Raw genomic sequence first — 17,084 nt, 5'->3', positions numbered from 1 at the left:
ACATATACCATGAGAAGCTCAGCGCTCGTCCTGTCCTGATCAGGTTCGGTTATCCAGGTCCATGGGGCTTTCTTATAAACAGAAATCTGTACATCATGTGAATAAGACCCAAAACACTTCAGCCATAACTAAAGGCCTCCAAATACATAAAATAAAAATTGTCCTCATTTTGACAGGGAGAGTCGAAGGCTTTCGTCTTTATCTGAGCGACTTTCTGCGCCGATTTATGACCATAGACCACATCAAAGTTATTTGAACTTTGATGTGGTCATAAATAAGCACAAAAGGAGCTCAGAAAGAGTAAAGAAAAGCTATTAACTTCCTATCAGCATGAACTCACTGATGGATCCTAAGTTAACTCATTCAACAGCCAGCCATGTACAGGAAAGCAAACAACTTTTCCTGGATTGTTCCTTTAATATTAGGCCCCAACAATCTAATATTGGACCATTTACAAATTTTTATAGGTCCCCTAAAGGAGCTGGAGAGTCTCCATGTGTAGGGATTGAGGGATCCCAAATAGACACTATACTGAAGAAACATACAAATGACAAGTACTGGGTCCGGAACGGAGCAAAAAACCCACCAACCTTCCTAGAAACACTGTCCTCGGAGAACTTGGTGCACAGGGAGTGCAGAGACTTGGTGTCCTCCCTTCTGTCAGACCCCAGAGTAGGAGAAGAGATGGTGCACTTCTTACTGGAGAGCTCCTGCAGCAGCGAGGACAGGTATTCCCCGCGCTCATCCTTCGGCAGAATCTGGAAAAATTAAAAGATTTCTATAAACGGTAAGGCTAGGTTCACATTTCCGTTGTTTTGCATCAGTCACAATCCGTAGCCTTGAGGAATTACAGAATCCTGTAAAATATTTTGCAGGAATCCAGTTTTTCCCCAAAGACTTCTATTAGTGACGGATTGCGACTGATGACCCTGCGTTGCATCCGCTGCGCCGCGGTCAGTTGTTTTTGGACTGACCACCAGGCGGGAGCAACGCAGAATGTAACGTTTTTCGGGATTAACGCACCGCACAGGAATCCGTCGTCATCCGTCACGCTTGTAATGTATGTCTATGGTGCTGGGTTCCGTCATAATCCGTCTTACAACGGAATCCAGCGCTGGATTCAGTCATGCTCTACTGAGCATGCCCAGCAGTTTTGGCACACCCACTGGGCTGTCCCAAACACAAACGGATCATGACTGATCCGTCAAAAAACGGACGCGTTTCCTGTGAAAGAAATCCTGTGAAAAACACATCCGTTGCATCAGTTGACATTTAAAAAAACGACTGATCCGTTGCTGACGGACCTGACTGATTTAAAACAGCGGAAGTGTGAACCTAGCCTAACAGGTTACATTATGTGGTCACTTGGTTATATAGGATGTGGACACAGACCGCACTTGTTTCAGAAAACCCTTCTTCCCGGCTACAGTAACTAACTGTGCTTTACTTCCCCTTCCCAGGTCCAGAACTCAGTCTACTCCGCTGCTCCTGATGTCCGAAATTGTCTGCAGCACTGACGCCACATAAGCAGCGCTGCAGACAATCAGTGATCTCATCGGCTTATGCCATCAACTTGTGATAAACCTATTATAATCCCTTAACAGGATGTGTCACGATAAAAAAGAGAATTTTGTTACTTACCGTAAATTCTTTTTCTTATAGTTCCGACATGGGAGACCCAGACCATGGGTGTATAGCTTCTGCCTCCAGAGGACACACAAAGTACTACACTCAAACGTGTAGCTCCTCCCTCCTAGCATATACACCCCCTGGTAGCCAGTCCTAGCCAGTTTAGTGCAAAAGCTGAAGGAGGACATCCACCCATAAGTAGAGATAGAGTAAAACTCGGAAAGACCGGAACTCTGTCTACTAACAACAGCCGGTGAAACACACGGAACAAAAAACTGCCAACAGGCAACAGGGAGGGTGCTGGGTCTCCCATGTCGGAACTATAAGAAAAAGAATTTACGGTAAGTAACAAAATTCTCTTTTTCTTCATCGTTCCTTATGGGAGACCCAGACCATGGGACGTTCTAAAGCAGTCCATGGGTGGGAATAAACAGAAAAACTGAGAAGTAGGCGAAACCTAACTTCACAAATGGACGACAGCCGCCTGAAGGATGCGTCTGCCCAAGCTCGCATCTGCCGAAGCAAGAGCATGCACGTGGTAGTGCACGAAAAAGTATACAGACTAGTCCAAGTGGCAGTCTGACAGACCTGCTGAGCCGTAGCCTGTGCCTGAAAACCTAAGAGGCACCGACAGCTCTGGTCAAGTGTGCCTTGATCCCCGGCGGGAGAGGCACTTGAGTACACTGGTAGGTATTGGGAAAAAGACCGACTTAAACCAACGAGCCAGGGTCGGCTTAAATGCCGAAAGGCCCTTACGCTGACCAGCGGTCAGCACAAAAGAAAGGTGCACCGCCTAAGAACAGCGGTGCGAGACACAGATCCGGAGCGCCCGCACCAGATCCAGAGTATGCAACGCCCTTTCAAAGCGATGAACAGGAGCCGGACAAAAGGAAGGCAGGGAAAATTCCCCGGTTAAGGTGGCAGCAACCACCTTAGGGAGAAAGTCCGGAGTCGGACGGAGAACCACCTTGTCTTGATCAAGGGAGGACTCCGAAGAGAGTGCAGCCAAAACAGAGACTCCCTTGAGGGAAGTCATGGCCACTAGAAAGACCACTTTCTGTGAAAGACTAAACAAAGAAACCTCCCTAAGAGGCTCAAAGGGGGGTTTCCGGAAGCTGTGGGGACCCAGGGCCCCAAGAGCCGCCGGTAAGGCGGAATGATGTGAGATGCGCCCTGCATGAAGGAGCGCACCTGGGCCAGCCGGGCGATACGCCGCTGGCACAACACTGACAGAGCCGAGACCTGTCCCTTAAGGGAATTGAGGGATAGTCCTAGCTGCAGGCTGGACTGTAGAAGGGACAGGAGGGTCGGCAAGGCCAAAAGGCCAAAGGATACTTCCGAGCTCGAGTCATAGTGGAGATGACTTCAGGAGGGATACCAGAAGTCGTCAAGATCCATGACTCAAACGCCACGCCGTCAAACTGAGAGCCGTAGGTTCTGGCGGAAGGACGGACCTCGTGAGAGAAGGTCTGGACAGTCCGGGAGATGCTATGGCACCTCTACGGACAGACGGAGCAGGTCAGGGTACCAAGCTTGCCTGGGTCAGTCTGGAGTAATGAGAATGACCCGACGGCCCTCCTTTCTGATCTTGCGCAGGACTCTGGGCAAGAACTAGAGGGTGAAACACGTAAGACAGACGAAGCTGGGACCAAACTCGAACCAGTGCGTCTGCCGCAAAAACGTGAGGATCGTGGAGCCACGGTTTGACGGCAGAACAATCTGCCTCCCAGTTTTCCACGTCTGGGATGTGGGCTGCGGATATGGTGGACTAGGAGTCCTCCGTCCACTGAAGAATGCGATGAACCTCCAACATTGCCAGGCGGCTGAGTGCCCGCCCTGGAGGTTGATGTAGGCAACGCTGTAGCGTTGTCTGACTGGACTCGAATGTGTCTGGCCGCCAACCGATGGTGAAAAGCTTAGAGAGCTAGAAACACAGCTCTGATTTCCAGCACATTGATCCAGAGGGCTGATTCGGACAGAGTCCAAGTGCCCTGCGCTCCATGGTGGAGATATACTGCTCCCCAGCTGGATAGACTAGCATCTTGGTGAGGATCACCCGGGACGGAGCCAAAAAGGAACGTCCCTGAGACAGAGGGGACGATGCCACCATTGAAATGAGCCCCTGGTCTGTGGCAAAGCCACCGACCCGAGGAAGAAGGAAGTCCGCTTGTTCCGACAGCGGAAAATATCCAGCCGTAGAGGACGCAGATGGAACTGGGCAAGGGAATTGCTTCCATTGACACCACCATCTGATCCAGCACCTGTATTAGGTGCCTGATGGAACGACGTCGACCGCCAGCGGAGGAACTGCTGTTTGACTAAGGGCAGATTCACAAGTGCCGACAGAGTCTCGAATTGCGTCCCTGGGTCTGTGAACTTCTGGGTCGAAGTCAGAGTGGACTTGGACAGAATGACAAACCACCCGAATTGGTTAGAGTGGCGAGAGTGAGCGAGGCACTCCGCTAACAGTCTGCACTGGATGAAACCCAGAGCAGAAGGCTGTCCTGGACAAAAAGATCACTGCCAACCCCTAGAGGTGCAGGACCGCAATCACAGCTGCCCCGACCTTGAGAATACTCGAGGGGCCGTGGCTAACCCAAAGGGAAGAGCCACGAATTGGACCACTCTGATTGCAAAACGTAGCCAACGCTGGTGTGAAACTGCGATTGGCATATGCAGATAGGCATCTCTGATGTCGATGGATGCTAGGGAATCTCCTTGGGTCAATGATTGATCGCAGAGACTCTATGCGAAACTGCCGCACCTGAACATGCTTGAGAAGCTTGAGATCCAGGTCGGAAGGCACCGCCCTCCTCGGGTACTAGGAATAGATTTAAGCAGAAATCTCAGAACCGTTCCCAGACGGGAACCGATACAATTACCCCAGTGGCCTGCAAGAATGCCACAGCCTGTGAGAAGGCGGCGGCCTTGGAGCAGAGGGGAGTTGACAGAAAAAATCTGTTTGGCGGGCTGGATAGAATTCTATCCTGTAGCCGTGGGAGATGGTATCTCGCACCCACTGATCGGAGACGTGTTAAAATCATACGTCGCCAAGTGGGAGAGCCTGCCACCGACCAAGGACGTTGCTGGCGTGGCCAGATAGTCAGGAGGAGGCTGACTTAGTGGCAGCATGTCCTGCGGTCTTCTCGCGCGCCATTTGGGTTTACGATCCTTGGCTGAGCCAGTGGGCAAGGCCGAGGGGCTTAGAGAACGATCAGATGGAGGAACAAAATGAACGAAACCTCGACTGATTCCTGCCCTGGACAGGTTTCCTGGTTTAGGTTTGTGGCATGGAAGAAACTCTTCCGCCAAGAGCTTCCTTAATAATTTCATCCAGTTGTTCCCGAACAGTCTGGTCCCAGCAAAAGGGAGCCCAGCAAGGAACTTCTTTAGAAGCATCCGCCGTCCACTTCCGAAGCCACAGGAGCCTGCGGATAGCGAGAAAATTAGCCGAGGCCACCGCAGTGCGGTGAGAGTCTCCAGCATGGCAGACATGGTATATAGGATGAAAAGACTGAAGTCTGGAAGTTAAGGCAACCATTTCGGGCAAAGAGTCCCTATGAGGGAATGCATCTCCTCTAGAGAAGCAGAGATGGCTTTGAAAGCCGCACTGCTGCAAATGGGGAGAACGAGGCCCCTGCCGCCTCCATACAGATTTGGCCAGAAGGACAAAACTGGCGGACAGCAAAACCGTAAGTGAAGAGCCATCAGCCACTGATACAACGTCCGGGCTGAGAGTCTAAACACCGGAGGGACCACCTTTGGTGAATGAGCCCACTCCTTGACCACCGCTGGTGGAAGGGGAAAACTGTCATCAGAACCATGCTTTGGGAAGCGTTTGCCAGAGCAGACCCTGGGCTTGGTCACAGTGGCCTGAAAACTGGAGTGGTTAAGGAACACACTCCTTATTCTCTTAGGCAAGGTAAACTGGTGGCCTGTTGCCAGAGAAGTTTGCTCCTCTGATACTGGCGGATTGAGGTCCAGTACAGAATTAATGTACAGAATTAATGTACAGTGGGATCCTTAGAGAGGTGCCGTCAGCCACTGATACAACTATCCGGGCTGAAATACTAGACACCGGAGGGACCACCCTTGGTGAATGAGCCCACTCCTTGACCACCTCTGGTGGAAGGAGGAAACAGTCATCAGAACCACGCATTGGGAGCGTCTGTCAGGACAGGCTCTGGGCTTGGTCACAGTGGGCTGAAAACTGGAGTGGTTAAGGAACACACTCCTTGTTCTCTTAAGGTATACTGATGCCTTTCTGCCAGAGAGGGATACTCCCCTGATTCAGGCGGATTGAGGTCCAGTACAAATATAATGGACGCAATCAAATCATTAGCATCTGCGTCACCTTCGGACAGATCAATGGTACATTAAGTAGCGTCCGAGCCCCCAGTAAAGACATCCTCCTCGTCCAGTGAGTCAGCTCGTGAATCAGAGCCGCGGGACGGGGAAGGACAGGGGACCCTGCGTCTCCATTTTAGGAGGACGGGGTCTGAAAACCAGATGAAGAGACCTCTAAGAGCTTGCTGAGCGAGCCGTAGCAGCAGAAGCGCCCTGAGAAGGGGGCTAATGCATGCTCAGCACCCCCGGAGCAGCTGGAGGACCACTGACGAGCCTGCAGGCTGAGGGACCACTGTGTTTATGTGCTCAGTACAGCAGTACGAGTCTACATGCAGCATATTAAGAACAGCCTTGCAGCCTTGCTCTGATGTGAGACATGCTGCAGAGGTGGGGGCTCTGTGAGGGAATGCATCTCCAGAATGACCCCCAGCAGAGTATATAAACAGAGAATATAAGCAGCTGCACAACTGGAGGTTGTGGCTGCAAGACCGTTTAACATACATTTCTGTGCCCTCCAGTCCCCCAGCCCTGGCCCCCACTTGTCACAATGAGGTATCTCTGTGCCTATACAGACACTGAGAACGCTGAGAAAATGGCGAACGGAGCGCAGGCGAGGGGGCGGGGCCTACTGAGAGCGGGCAAATGAGGTATACAGGGGAGGGAATCCTTCCTCAGTGAGGAGTGTCCGCTCCCTGTGCTGAACAGCCGCTGGGCGGAGCCACACTGTCCCTCTGCATGACTGACATGCAGAGGGAGTGAAACCGAAACTAGGCCTCAGGCGAAGCCGGGGCCTAGATTTAAACATGCGGCCAGCGTGCAGGCACCATCGGCGCGGTTCTCCAGTGAAAACTGGAGAACCGGCCGGAAATGTTACCCCAGACATATAACACACTCCCCCCAATAAATAAAGTGCAAGGGACCCTGGAAAGACCACTTTCAGTGGTAAAAACGTCTCATACTTAGCTTTTGAGACGCAGGTGCCAGGTCCCTGGGGGGGTTAAATGCTCCGTCCGGCAAGATCCTGAACAGGGCTGCGGATGGAGACCGGTCTCCTGCAAAGCAGTGAGAACCGAGTTGGCTCCCACTTCAAACCAGAGCCCCAAGGGATGGTGAAGGAGCGCGGCATGTGAAGGCTCCAGCCTTGTAAAGTCAACCTTAACAGCACCGCCGACACAGTGGGGTGAGAAGGGACATGCCGGGAGTCCAGACTGGACCCGCTTTTCTTCCAAATCTTTGAAATCCAAAAAATCAAAAATCAGAGAATGCATGTGTGTGTGACCTCCTGAACACAAAGCATTGAACTGGCTAGGACTGGCTACCAGGGGGTGTATATGCTAGGAGGGAGGAGCTACACGTTTGAGTGTAGTACTTTGTGTGTCCTCCGGAGGCAGAAGCTATACACCCATGGTCTGGGTCTCCCATAAGGAACGATGAAGAAATAACCGATTGTTTCAGTATGATAATTTTTTTTATATTAAATATTACATTCCTCCTTCTGGCTGGGCACATGGACATTAGCAGCAAAAATCTGTCACAGACCCTAATGAATTGTAAAGGAATATGTTCTGCTGATGCTCAGATCAGGTGAAGGGAGAAGGAGGTGGTAAGCTGTGATATCACCTATTGTGAATGACCAATTCTGTGTTATCTACTGTATATAGAGGTTATCAGTCATTGTAAAGCAGGAGGAAGAGGTGAGCTGTGGCATCACCTAATGTGAATGATGGATCCGGTGTTATCTACTTTATATAGGAGGTTATTAGTCATTGTAAAGCAGGAGGAGGAGGAGGTGGTGAACTGTTACAATACATAACACAGGATCCATCATTCACAATAGGTGATGCTTATTGTGAATGATGGATCCTGTTATGTACTGTATATAGAGGTTAACAGTCATTGTACAGGAGGAGGAGGTGAGCTGTGACATTACCTATTACGAATGCTGGATCCGGTGTTATCTACAATATATAGAGGTTATCAGTCATTGTACAGGAGGGGGAGAAGGTGAGCTGTGATATCACCTATTGTGAATGTTGAATCCTGTGTTATCAGTCATTGTACAAAGGAGAAGGTGAGCTGTGACATTACCTATTATGAATGTTATATCCTGTGTTTTCTACTGTATATAGAGATATTCTAAGTTATTGTACAGAAGGAAGAGGAGGTGAGCTGTGATATCACCTATTGTGAATGGGGGTATCCTGCGTTATCTATGGTATGTAGATATGTTATCAGTCATAGTATAGGAGGGGGAGGAGGTGAGCTGTAACAGCATCTATTGTGAATGGGGGAATCCTGTGTTATCAGTCATTGTACATAAAGAAGAGGAGGTGAGTTGTGATATCACATATTCTGAGTGGGTGGATCCTATATTATCTGCTGTATATAGAGGCGTTATCAGTCATTGTACAGGAAAAGGAGATGAGCTGTGACATCTATTATAAATGGTGGATTTTATGTTATCTACTGTACATAGACCTGCTACCCGTCATTGTACAAAAGGAAGAGGAGGTGATCTGTGATATCACCTATTGTGAATGATGGATCCTGTGTTATCTACTGTACATAGAGGTGATATCTGTCATTGTACAGGAGGGAGAGGTGGTAAGCTGTGACAGCAACCATTGTGAATGGTGAATCCCATGTTATTTACTGTATATAGAGGTAATACCAGTCACTGTACAGGAAGAAGAGGTGAGCTGTGACATTATTATGAATGGTGAATCATGTGTTACTGACTGTATACAGAGGTGTTACCAGAAAGAAGAGGTGGTGAGCTGTGATCTCACCTATTGTGAATGGGGAGATCCTGCGTTATCTACTGTATATAGAGGTGTTGTCCATCAAATCAATGCACAAGACAGGGAGGAGGAGGAGGTGAGCTGTGACATCACCCATTATGAATGGTGGATTATGTGTTATCACCTATATATAGAGGTGTTACCTGTCAATGTAATCCTGTGCTGATAATGAAACAGCTGAAAAGTCAGGTCAGAAATAGGACTAGTAGCCAACTGGAAAATTGAAATAGTATACTATTTTTTATATAGTTATATGGAGAACTGAAAAACATAAAACAAAAAAAAAAAAAAAAAAAAAGACAAAAGCAAAAACACAATTGAAATTCCGTTTAACATAAAAACCTCATTGATCCAAGAGGTCATTTTCTGGTGACACATTCCCTTTTAAAGAGACCTTTGTCAAATCCCTATCTATTCGTGTGCTTGTTCTTCAGTCACATCAGCTTCATCACCTGGGAATTACTTAAGTCTTCGATCTTGTCTAGAAGATCTGGATTTGTGGAGAAGTCGATGTGCCAGCATTCTTCTATCCAGGCCTGGAGGAGCACGAGGGACCGATGATAGATTTTGGCATCCATACAGGAGGGGTCCACGTCGTCTCTACAATCAGAGCACATTATTAGGAAAATAATAACCAATATACAGTACAGACCAGACAGTACAGTACAAATGTTTGGACACACCTTCTCATCTCTAGAACAACTATTAAGAGGAGACTTTGTGCAGCAGACCTTCATGGTAAAATAGCTGCTAGGAAACCACTGCTAAGGACAGGCAACAAGCATAAGAGATTTGTTTGGGCTAAAGAACACAAGGAATGGACATTAGACCAGTGCAAATCTGTGCTTTGCTCTGATGAGTCCAAATTTGAGATCTTTGGATCCAACCACCGTGTCTCTGTAGAAAAGGTGAACGGATGGACTCTACATGGCTGGTTCCCACCGTGAAGCATGGAGCAGGAGGTGTGATGGTGTGGGGGTGCTTTGCTGGTGACACTGTTGGGGATTTATTCAAAATTGAAGGCATACTGAACCAGCATGGCTACCACAGCAACTTGCAGCGGCATGCTATTCCATCCGGTTTGTGTTTAGTTGGACCATTATTTATTTTTCAACAGGACAATAACCCCAAACACACCTCCAAGCTGTGTAAGGGCTATTTGACTAAGAAGGAGAGTGATGGGGTGTTACGCCAGATGACCTGGTCTCCACAGTCACCAGACCTGAACCCAATCGAGATGGTTTGGGGTGAGCTGGACCGCAGAGTGAAGGCAAAAGGGCCAACAAATGCTAAGCATCTCTGGTAACTCCTTCAAGACTGTTGGAAAACCATTTCCAGTGACTACCTCTTGAAGCTCATCAAGAGAATGCCAAGAGTGTGCAAAGCAGTAATCAAAGCAAAAGGTGGCTACTTTGAAGAATCTAGAATATAAGACATATTTTCAGTTTTTTTACACTTTTTTTGTTAAGTATTTCATTCCACATGTGCTAATTCATAGTTTTGATGCCTTCAATGCGAATCTGCAATTTTCAGAGTCATGAAAATAAAGAAAACTCTTTGAATGAGAAGGTTTGTCCAAACTTTTGGTCTGTACTGTACATTGTATCAAGCATTGGGAAGAGAAATAGCAATAACACAATAATCAGTGTAACCCCCCCCCCCCCGGTCTTCTCCTTGTAAGACAGACAGAAAAGCCACATTTCCCATGCGGGAAGCCTGTAATGTAAGTAACATTGCTGGTTTGGCCGAATACCAGTAATCTGGCAGCCAGACTGGCTTGCAAAGTCTCCTTAAGGAGAATAGTGTTCCCCCGTGGTCCCCACATAGCTTTCTCATGAGCCAGATCAGACACCCCCATACTTTGCACTGACGAGGGGCAAGCACCCCGAAACACCGTGTCTGCAAATTGGGATTCTGATCTGGCTTATATATCCTGAGTCATATTGCAATGGATTGTTGAAAATCCACTTGTGACTTTTAGGATCGCTACTTCCAATAGGTGGCGCTGTGCTAGAGTTTGTCTCCTTTACTGGAGAGACAATTTGAATATTTCCCAGAGGGGCATTGCAGCTATAAGTCCCCTTACCTGGCAGCCAGACTGGCTTGCAAAGTCTCCTTAAGGAGAATAGTGTTCCCCCGTGGTCCCCACATAGCTTTCTCATGAGCCAGATCAGACACCCCCATACTTTGCACTGACGAGGGGCAAGCACCCCGAAACACCGTGTCTGCAAATTGGGATTCTGATCTGGCTTATATATCCTGAGTCATATTGCAATGGATTGTTGAAAATCCACTTGTGACTTTTAGGATCGCTACTTCCAATAGGTGGCGCTGTGCTAGAGTTTGTCTCCTTTACTGGAGAGACAATTTGAATATTTCCCAGAGGGGCATTGCAGCTATAAGTCCCCTTACCTGGCAGCCAGACTGGCTTGCAAAGTCTCCTTAAGGAGAATAGTGTTCCCCCGTGGTCCCCACATAGCTTTCTCATGAGCCAGATCAGACACCCCCATACTTTGCACTGACGAGGGGCAAGCACCCCGAAACACCGTGTCTGCAAATTGGGATTCTGATCTGGCTTATATATCCTGAGTCATATTGCAATGGATTGTTGAAAATCCACTTGTGACTTTTAGGATCGCTACTTCCAATAGGTGGCGCTGTGCTAGAGTTTGTCTCCTTTACTGGAGAGACAATTTGAATATTTCCCAGAGGGGCATTGCAGCTATAAGTCCCCTTACCTGGCAGCCAGACTGGCTTGCAAAGTCTCCTTAAGGAGAATAGTGTTCCCCCGTGGTCCCCACATAGCTTTCTCATGAGCCAGATCAGACACCCCCATACTTTGCACTGACGAGGGGCAAGCACCCCGAAACACCGTGTCTGCAAATTGGGATTCTGATCTGGCTTATATATCCTGAGTCATATTGCAATGGATTGTTGAAAATCCACTTGTGACTTTTAGGATCGCTACTTCCAATAGGTGGCGCTGTGCTAGAGTTTGTCTCCTTTACTGGAGAGACAATTTGAATATTTCCCAGAGGGGCATTGCAGCTATAAGTCCCCTTACCTGGCAGCCAGACTGGCTTGCAAAGTCTCCTTAAGGAGAATAGTGTTCCCCCGTGGTCCCCACATAGCTTTCTCATGAGCCAGATCAGACACCCCCATACTTTGCACTGACGAGGGGCAAGCACCCCGAAACACCGTGTCTGCAAATTGGGATTCTGATCTGGCTTATATATCCTGAGTCATATTGCAATGGATTGTTGAAAATCCACTTGTGACTTTTAGGATCGCTACTTCCAATAGGTGGCGCTGTGCTAGAGTTTGTCTCCTTTACTGGAGAGACAATTTGAATATTTCCCAGAGGGGCATTGCAGCTATAAGTCCCCTTACCTGGCAGCCAGACTGGCTTGCAAAGTCTCCTTAAGGAGAATAGTGTTCCCCCGTGGTCCCCACATAGCTTTCTCATGAGCCAGATCAGACACCCCCATACTTTGCACTGACGAGGGGCAAGCACCCCGAAACACCGTGTCTGCAAATTGGGATTCTGATCTGGCTTATATATCCTGAGTCATATTGCAATGGATTGTTGAAAATCCACTTGTGACTTTTAGGATCGCTACTTCCAATAGGTGGCGCTGTGCTAGAGTTTGTCTCCTTTACTGGAGAGACAATTTGAATATTTCCCAGAGGGGCATTGCAGCTATAAGTCCCCTTACCTGGCAGCCAGACTGGCTTGCAAAGTCTCCTTAAGGAGAATAGTGTTCCCCCGTGGTCCCCACATAGCTTTCTCATGAGCCAGATCAGACACCCCCATACTTTGCACTGACGAGGGGCAAGCACCCCGAAACACCGTGTCTGCAAATTGGGATTCTGATCTGGCTTATATATCCTGAGTCATATTGCAATGGATTGTTGAAAATCCACTTGTGACTTTTAGGATCGCTACTTCCAATAGGTGGCGCTGTGCTAGAGTTTGTCTCCTTTACTGGAGAGACAATTTGAATATTTCCCAGAGGGGCATTGCAGCTATAAGTCCCCTTACCTGGCAGCCAGACTGGCTTGCAAAGTCTCCTTAAGGAGAATAGTGTTCCCCCGTGGTCCCCACATAGCTTTCTCATGAGCCAGATCAGACACCCCCATACTTTGCACTGACGAGGGGCAAGCACCCCGAAACACCGTGTCTGCAAATTGGGATTCTGATCTGGCTTATATATCCTGAGTCATATTGCAATGGATTGTTGAAAATCCACTTGTGACTTTTAGGATCGCTACTTCCAATAGGTGGCGCTGTGCTAGAGTTTGTCTCCTTTACTGGAGAGACAATTTGAATATTTCCCAGAGGGGCATTGCAGCTATAAGTCCCCTTACCTGGCAGCCAGACTGGCTTGCAAAGTCTCCTTAAGGAGAATAGTGTTCCCCCGTGGTCCCCACATAGCTTTCTCATGAGCCAGATCAGACACCCCCATACTTTGCACTGACGAGGGGCAAGCACCCCGAAACACCGTGTCTGCAAATTGGGATTCTGATCTGGCTTATATATCCTGAGTCATATTGCAATGGATTGTTGAAAATCCACTTGTGACTTTTAGGATCGCTACTTCCAATAGGTGGCGCTGTGCTAGAGTTTGTCTCCTTTACTGGAGAGACAATTTGAATATTTCCCAGAGGGGCATTGCAGCTATAAGTCCCCTTACCTGGCAGCCAGACTGGCTTGCAAAGTCTCCTTAAGGAGAATAGTGTTCCCCCGTGGTCCCCACATAGCTTTCTCATGAGCCAGATCAGACACCCCCATACTTTGCACTGACGAGGGGCAAGCACCCCGAAACACCGTGTCTGCAAATTGGGATTCTGATCTGGCTTATATATCCTGAGTCATATTGCAATGGATTGTTGAAAATCCACTTGTGACTTTTAGGATCGCTACTTCCAATAGGTGGCGCTGTGCTAGAGTTTGTCTCCTTTACTGGAGAGACAATTTGAATATTTCCCAGAGGGGCATTGCAGCTATAAGTCCCCTTACCTGGCAGCCAGACTGGCTTGCAAAGTCTCCTTAAGGAGAATAGTGTTCCCCCGTGGTCCCCACATAGCTTTCTCATGAGCCAGATCAGACACCCCCATACTTTGCACTGACGAGGGGCAAGCACCCCGAAACACCGTGTCTGCAAATTGGGATTCTGATCTGGCTTATATATCCTGAGTCATATTGCAATGGATTGTTGAAAATCCACTTGTGACTTTTAGGATCGCTACTTCCAATAGGTGGCGCTGTGCTAGAGTTTGTCTCCTTTACTGGAGAGACAATTTGAATATTTCCCAGAGGGGCATTGCAGCTATAAGTCCCCTTACCTGGCAGCCAGACTGGCTTGCAAAGTCTCCTTAAGGAGAATAGTGTTCCCCCGTGGTCCCCACATAGCTTTCTCATGAGCCAGATCAGACACCCCCATACTTTGCACTGACGAGGGGCAAGCACCCCGAAACACCGTGTCTGCAAATTGGGATTCTGATCTGGCTTATATATCCTGAGTCATATTGCAATGGATTGTTGAAAATCCACTTGTGACTTTTAGGATCGCTACTTCCAATAGGTGGCGCTGTGCTAGAGTTTGTCTCCTTTACTGGAGAGACAATTTGAATATTTCCCAGAGGGGCATTGCAGCTATAAGTCCCCTTACCTGGCAGCCAGACTGGCTTGCAAAGTCTCCTTAAGGAGAATAGTGTTCCCCCGTGGTCCCCACATAGCTTTCTCATGAGCCAGATCAGACACCCCCATACTTTGCACTGACGAGGGGCAAGCACACCGAAACACCGTGTCTGCAAATTGGGATTCTGATCTGGCTTATATATCCTGAGTCATATTGCAATGGATTGTTGAAAATCCACTTGTGACTTTTAGGATCGCTACTTCCAATAGGTGGCGCTGTGCTAGAGTTTGTCTCCTTTACTGGAGAGACAATTTGAATATTTCCCAGAGGGGCATTGCAGCTATAAGTCCCCTTACCTGGCAGCCAGACTGGCTTGCAAAGTCTCCTTAAGGAGAATAGTGTTCCCCCGTGGTCCCCACATAGCTTTCTCATGAGCCAGATCAGACACCCCCATACTTTGCACTGACGAGGGGCAAGCACCCCGAAACACCGTGTCTGCAAATTGGGATTCTGATCTGGCTTATATATCCTGAGTCATATTGCAATGGATTGTTGAAAATCCACTTGTGACTTTTAGGATCGCTACTTCCAATAGGTGGCGCTGTGCTAGAGTTTGTCTCCTTTACTGGAGAGACAATTTGAGTAATGTGGTATTAATTAACTGCGCCGCACACACATATTGTAACGCATAATGTCATTTTAAAATAAGAGTCCTCTATTTCATTGTTTTAGGTCCAAAAACCCAGCTCTGATTAATTCTGTATGTCCTGGTGCAATGAGCAGTGAGCGCCCTCTAGTGGTGGCCGCAGGATGTGCAGCAGATTGGGAGAAACAGCAGAAAAGCTACAAGATATGGAAAAATCCACACGGGCTGGAAGTGTGGCAGATACTACTGCAATAGTGCAGGGAAAATACCATGTTGGATTAACTCCTTTCTGACGATTGTGTTTTATTTTTTTATGCTTTTTATTCCTTCTAATCATCCAAGAGTCATACCATTTGTTGTATTTCCTCCGTCAATAGCCGTACATGGGCTTTTATTTTTTTTCTTTGTGGGGCAAATTGTAGTTTTGGATGATAATTATATTGCCATATAAAGTAAAAATGGGGAAAAAATTCCACACGGGGTGAAAAACAAACAAATTGGACACCATTGTTTTTTGTGTTTTGCTTTGAAGAGTAGACGCGATTCGAACCAGGCTCAAAACGCGTCTCCTCCCAATTCCCCACATGTCTTTGGTCTACCTGCTCCACTACATTTCATCATGATGCAGTTCTTTTTCCACAAAGATTTGATTTTCTGCAGTTTTCTACGAGCGCTGGATCTAACTACTTTCCCAAAAGTAGAAATATTTGAACAAATACTAATAATTTTATTGGTTCCTTTAAAGAGTCATTTCCATCTCCAAGATCCTATCCAAATATGTAGTAGGTGTAATAATAATAATAATAATAATAATAATAATAAAAAAAAAATATTAGCAAATACCTCCAATTAAAAATGTAGTATAGTCCTTCTGATTCACTGAGTCTCACCTCATGTGCAGGGCATTGCAGGACCTTGGGTATGGACCTAAGGTCCTGTAATGCACTGCACATGAGGTAAGCGAGTCCTGCTGGACCTTGGGTATCCATGGTTATGACCACGCATATAGTCAAAGTTGCAAGTGGTCATAACTATAGATACTTAAAATGTACGGTATCGAGTTTTTTTATTTTTGTATTAAAAAGTGATTATGAAATCAAGTATTTTTAATACAAAATGAAAAATCGCAGCTTATTTAGTTTTTATGTAATTCTAATTTTACTGGAGGCACTGGGGGCTGCCATGCTGGATTTGCTGTCTGTGTAACGATAGTAACTCCTTCCTTTATGGCAGCCCCTGTGCATAGAGAACAGTGGTCGGGATCCGACCCCTTCAGTAACGTTAGTGGGCGTCTGCTGTGACCTGGACACGCCCTCTGAGCTGTATAGATCACAGCAGACGGACGAGATCAGCGCCATCATTGTGGAGCTCACAGCCATGCTGTTTGCTCCACTTTACACCTGTCACCCGCCGGGATGTGCGAGTACGGGACGCCGCCCCTCCCCCCGTTACACTCCGATGACACCCCCTCCCTCCGCTCTCCCCAGCCCCTGCTACCGCTGCCCCTCCCTCCAGCAGTTACCGTCTCCGATAACACCCCCTTCCTCCCTCCGCTCTCCCCAGCCCTCGCTCTGCCGCCGAAAGTTACTGTCTCTAATGACACACCCTCCCTCCGCTCTACCCGCCGCCGCGTGTGTGTGTGTGTGTGTGTGTGTGTGTGTGTGTGTGTCTCCTGTATGAAACTGCTGAGTCGTGTATCTAATCCTATCCTGTGTGATACTGTCTGCACGGCTGTGTATCTAATCCTTTCCTGTGTGATACTCTCTGCTGAGCTGTGTATCTAATCCTCTCCTGTGTGATACTGTCTGCACAGTTGTGTATCTAATCCTCTCCTGTGTGAGTGATACTGTCTGCATGGCTGTGTATCTAATCCTCTCCTGTGTGTAAAGCTGGTGTCACACTAAGCGACAGCGACGTCGCTGTTACGTCACCATTTTCGGTGACGTAACAGCGACCTTGTAAGTCGCTGTTATGATCGCTGCTTAGCTGTCAAACACAGCAGAAGCAGCGATCATAACG

General features: G+C 47.8%; 1 protein-coding gene across 1 annotated transcript in view; it reads right to left on the bottom strand.

Moving 5' to 3' along the window:
* KNDC1 (kinase non-catalytic C-lobe domain containing 1) overlaps nucleotides 1-17,084 on the bottom strand; it is a 218,366-nt gene that overhangs the window by 22,241 nt on the left and 179,041 nt on the right. The window contains exons 22-23 of the mRNA XM_075348552.1: nucleotides 9,230-9,377; nucleotides 591-758 (exon numbers count right to left, since the gene is read on the bottom strand). Coding sequence (XP_075204667.1) covers nucleotides 591-758; nucleotides 9,230-9,377 — 316 coding nt within the window. The remainder of the gene's footprint in view (nucleotides 1-590; nucleotides 759-9,229; nucleotides 9,378-17,084) is intronic.

The sequence above is a fragment of the Anomaloglossus baeobatrachus genome, chromosome 5 (genome assembly GCF_048569485.1).
Source record: "Anomaloglossus baeobatrachus isolate aAnoBae1 chromosome 5, aAnoBae1.hap1, whole genome shotgun sequence".
NCBI lineage: Eukaryota > Metazoa > Chordata > Amphibia > Anura > Aromobatidae > Anomaloglossus > Anomaloglossus baeobatrachus.
The sequence above is the reverse complement of the archived record's forward strand: the minus strand, read 5'-3'. Positions and strand labels throughout refer to the sequence as shown.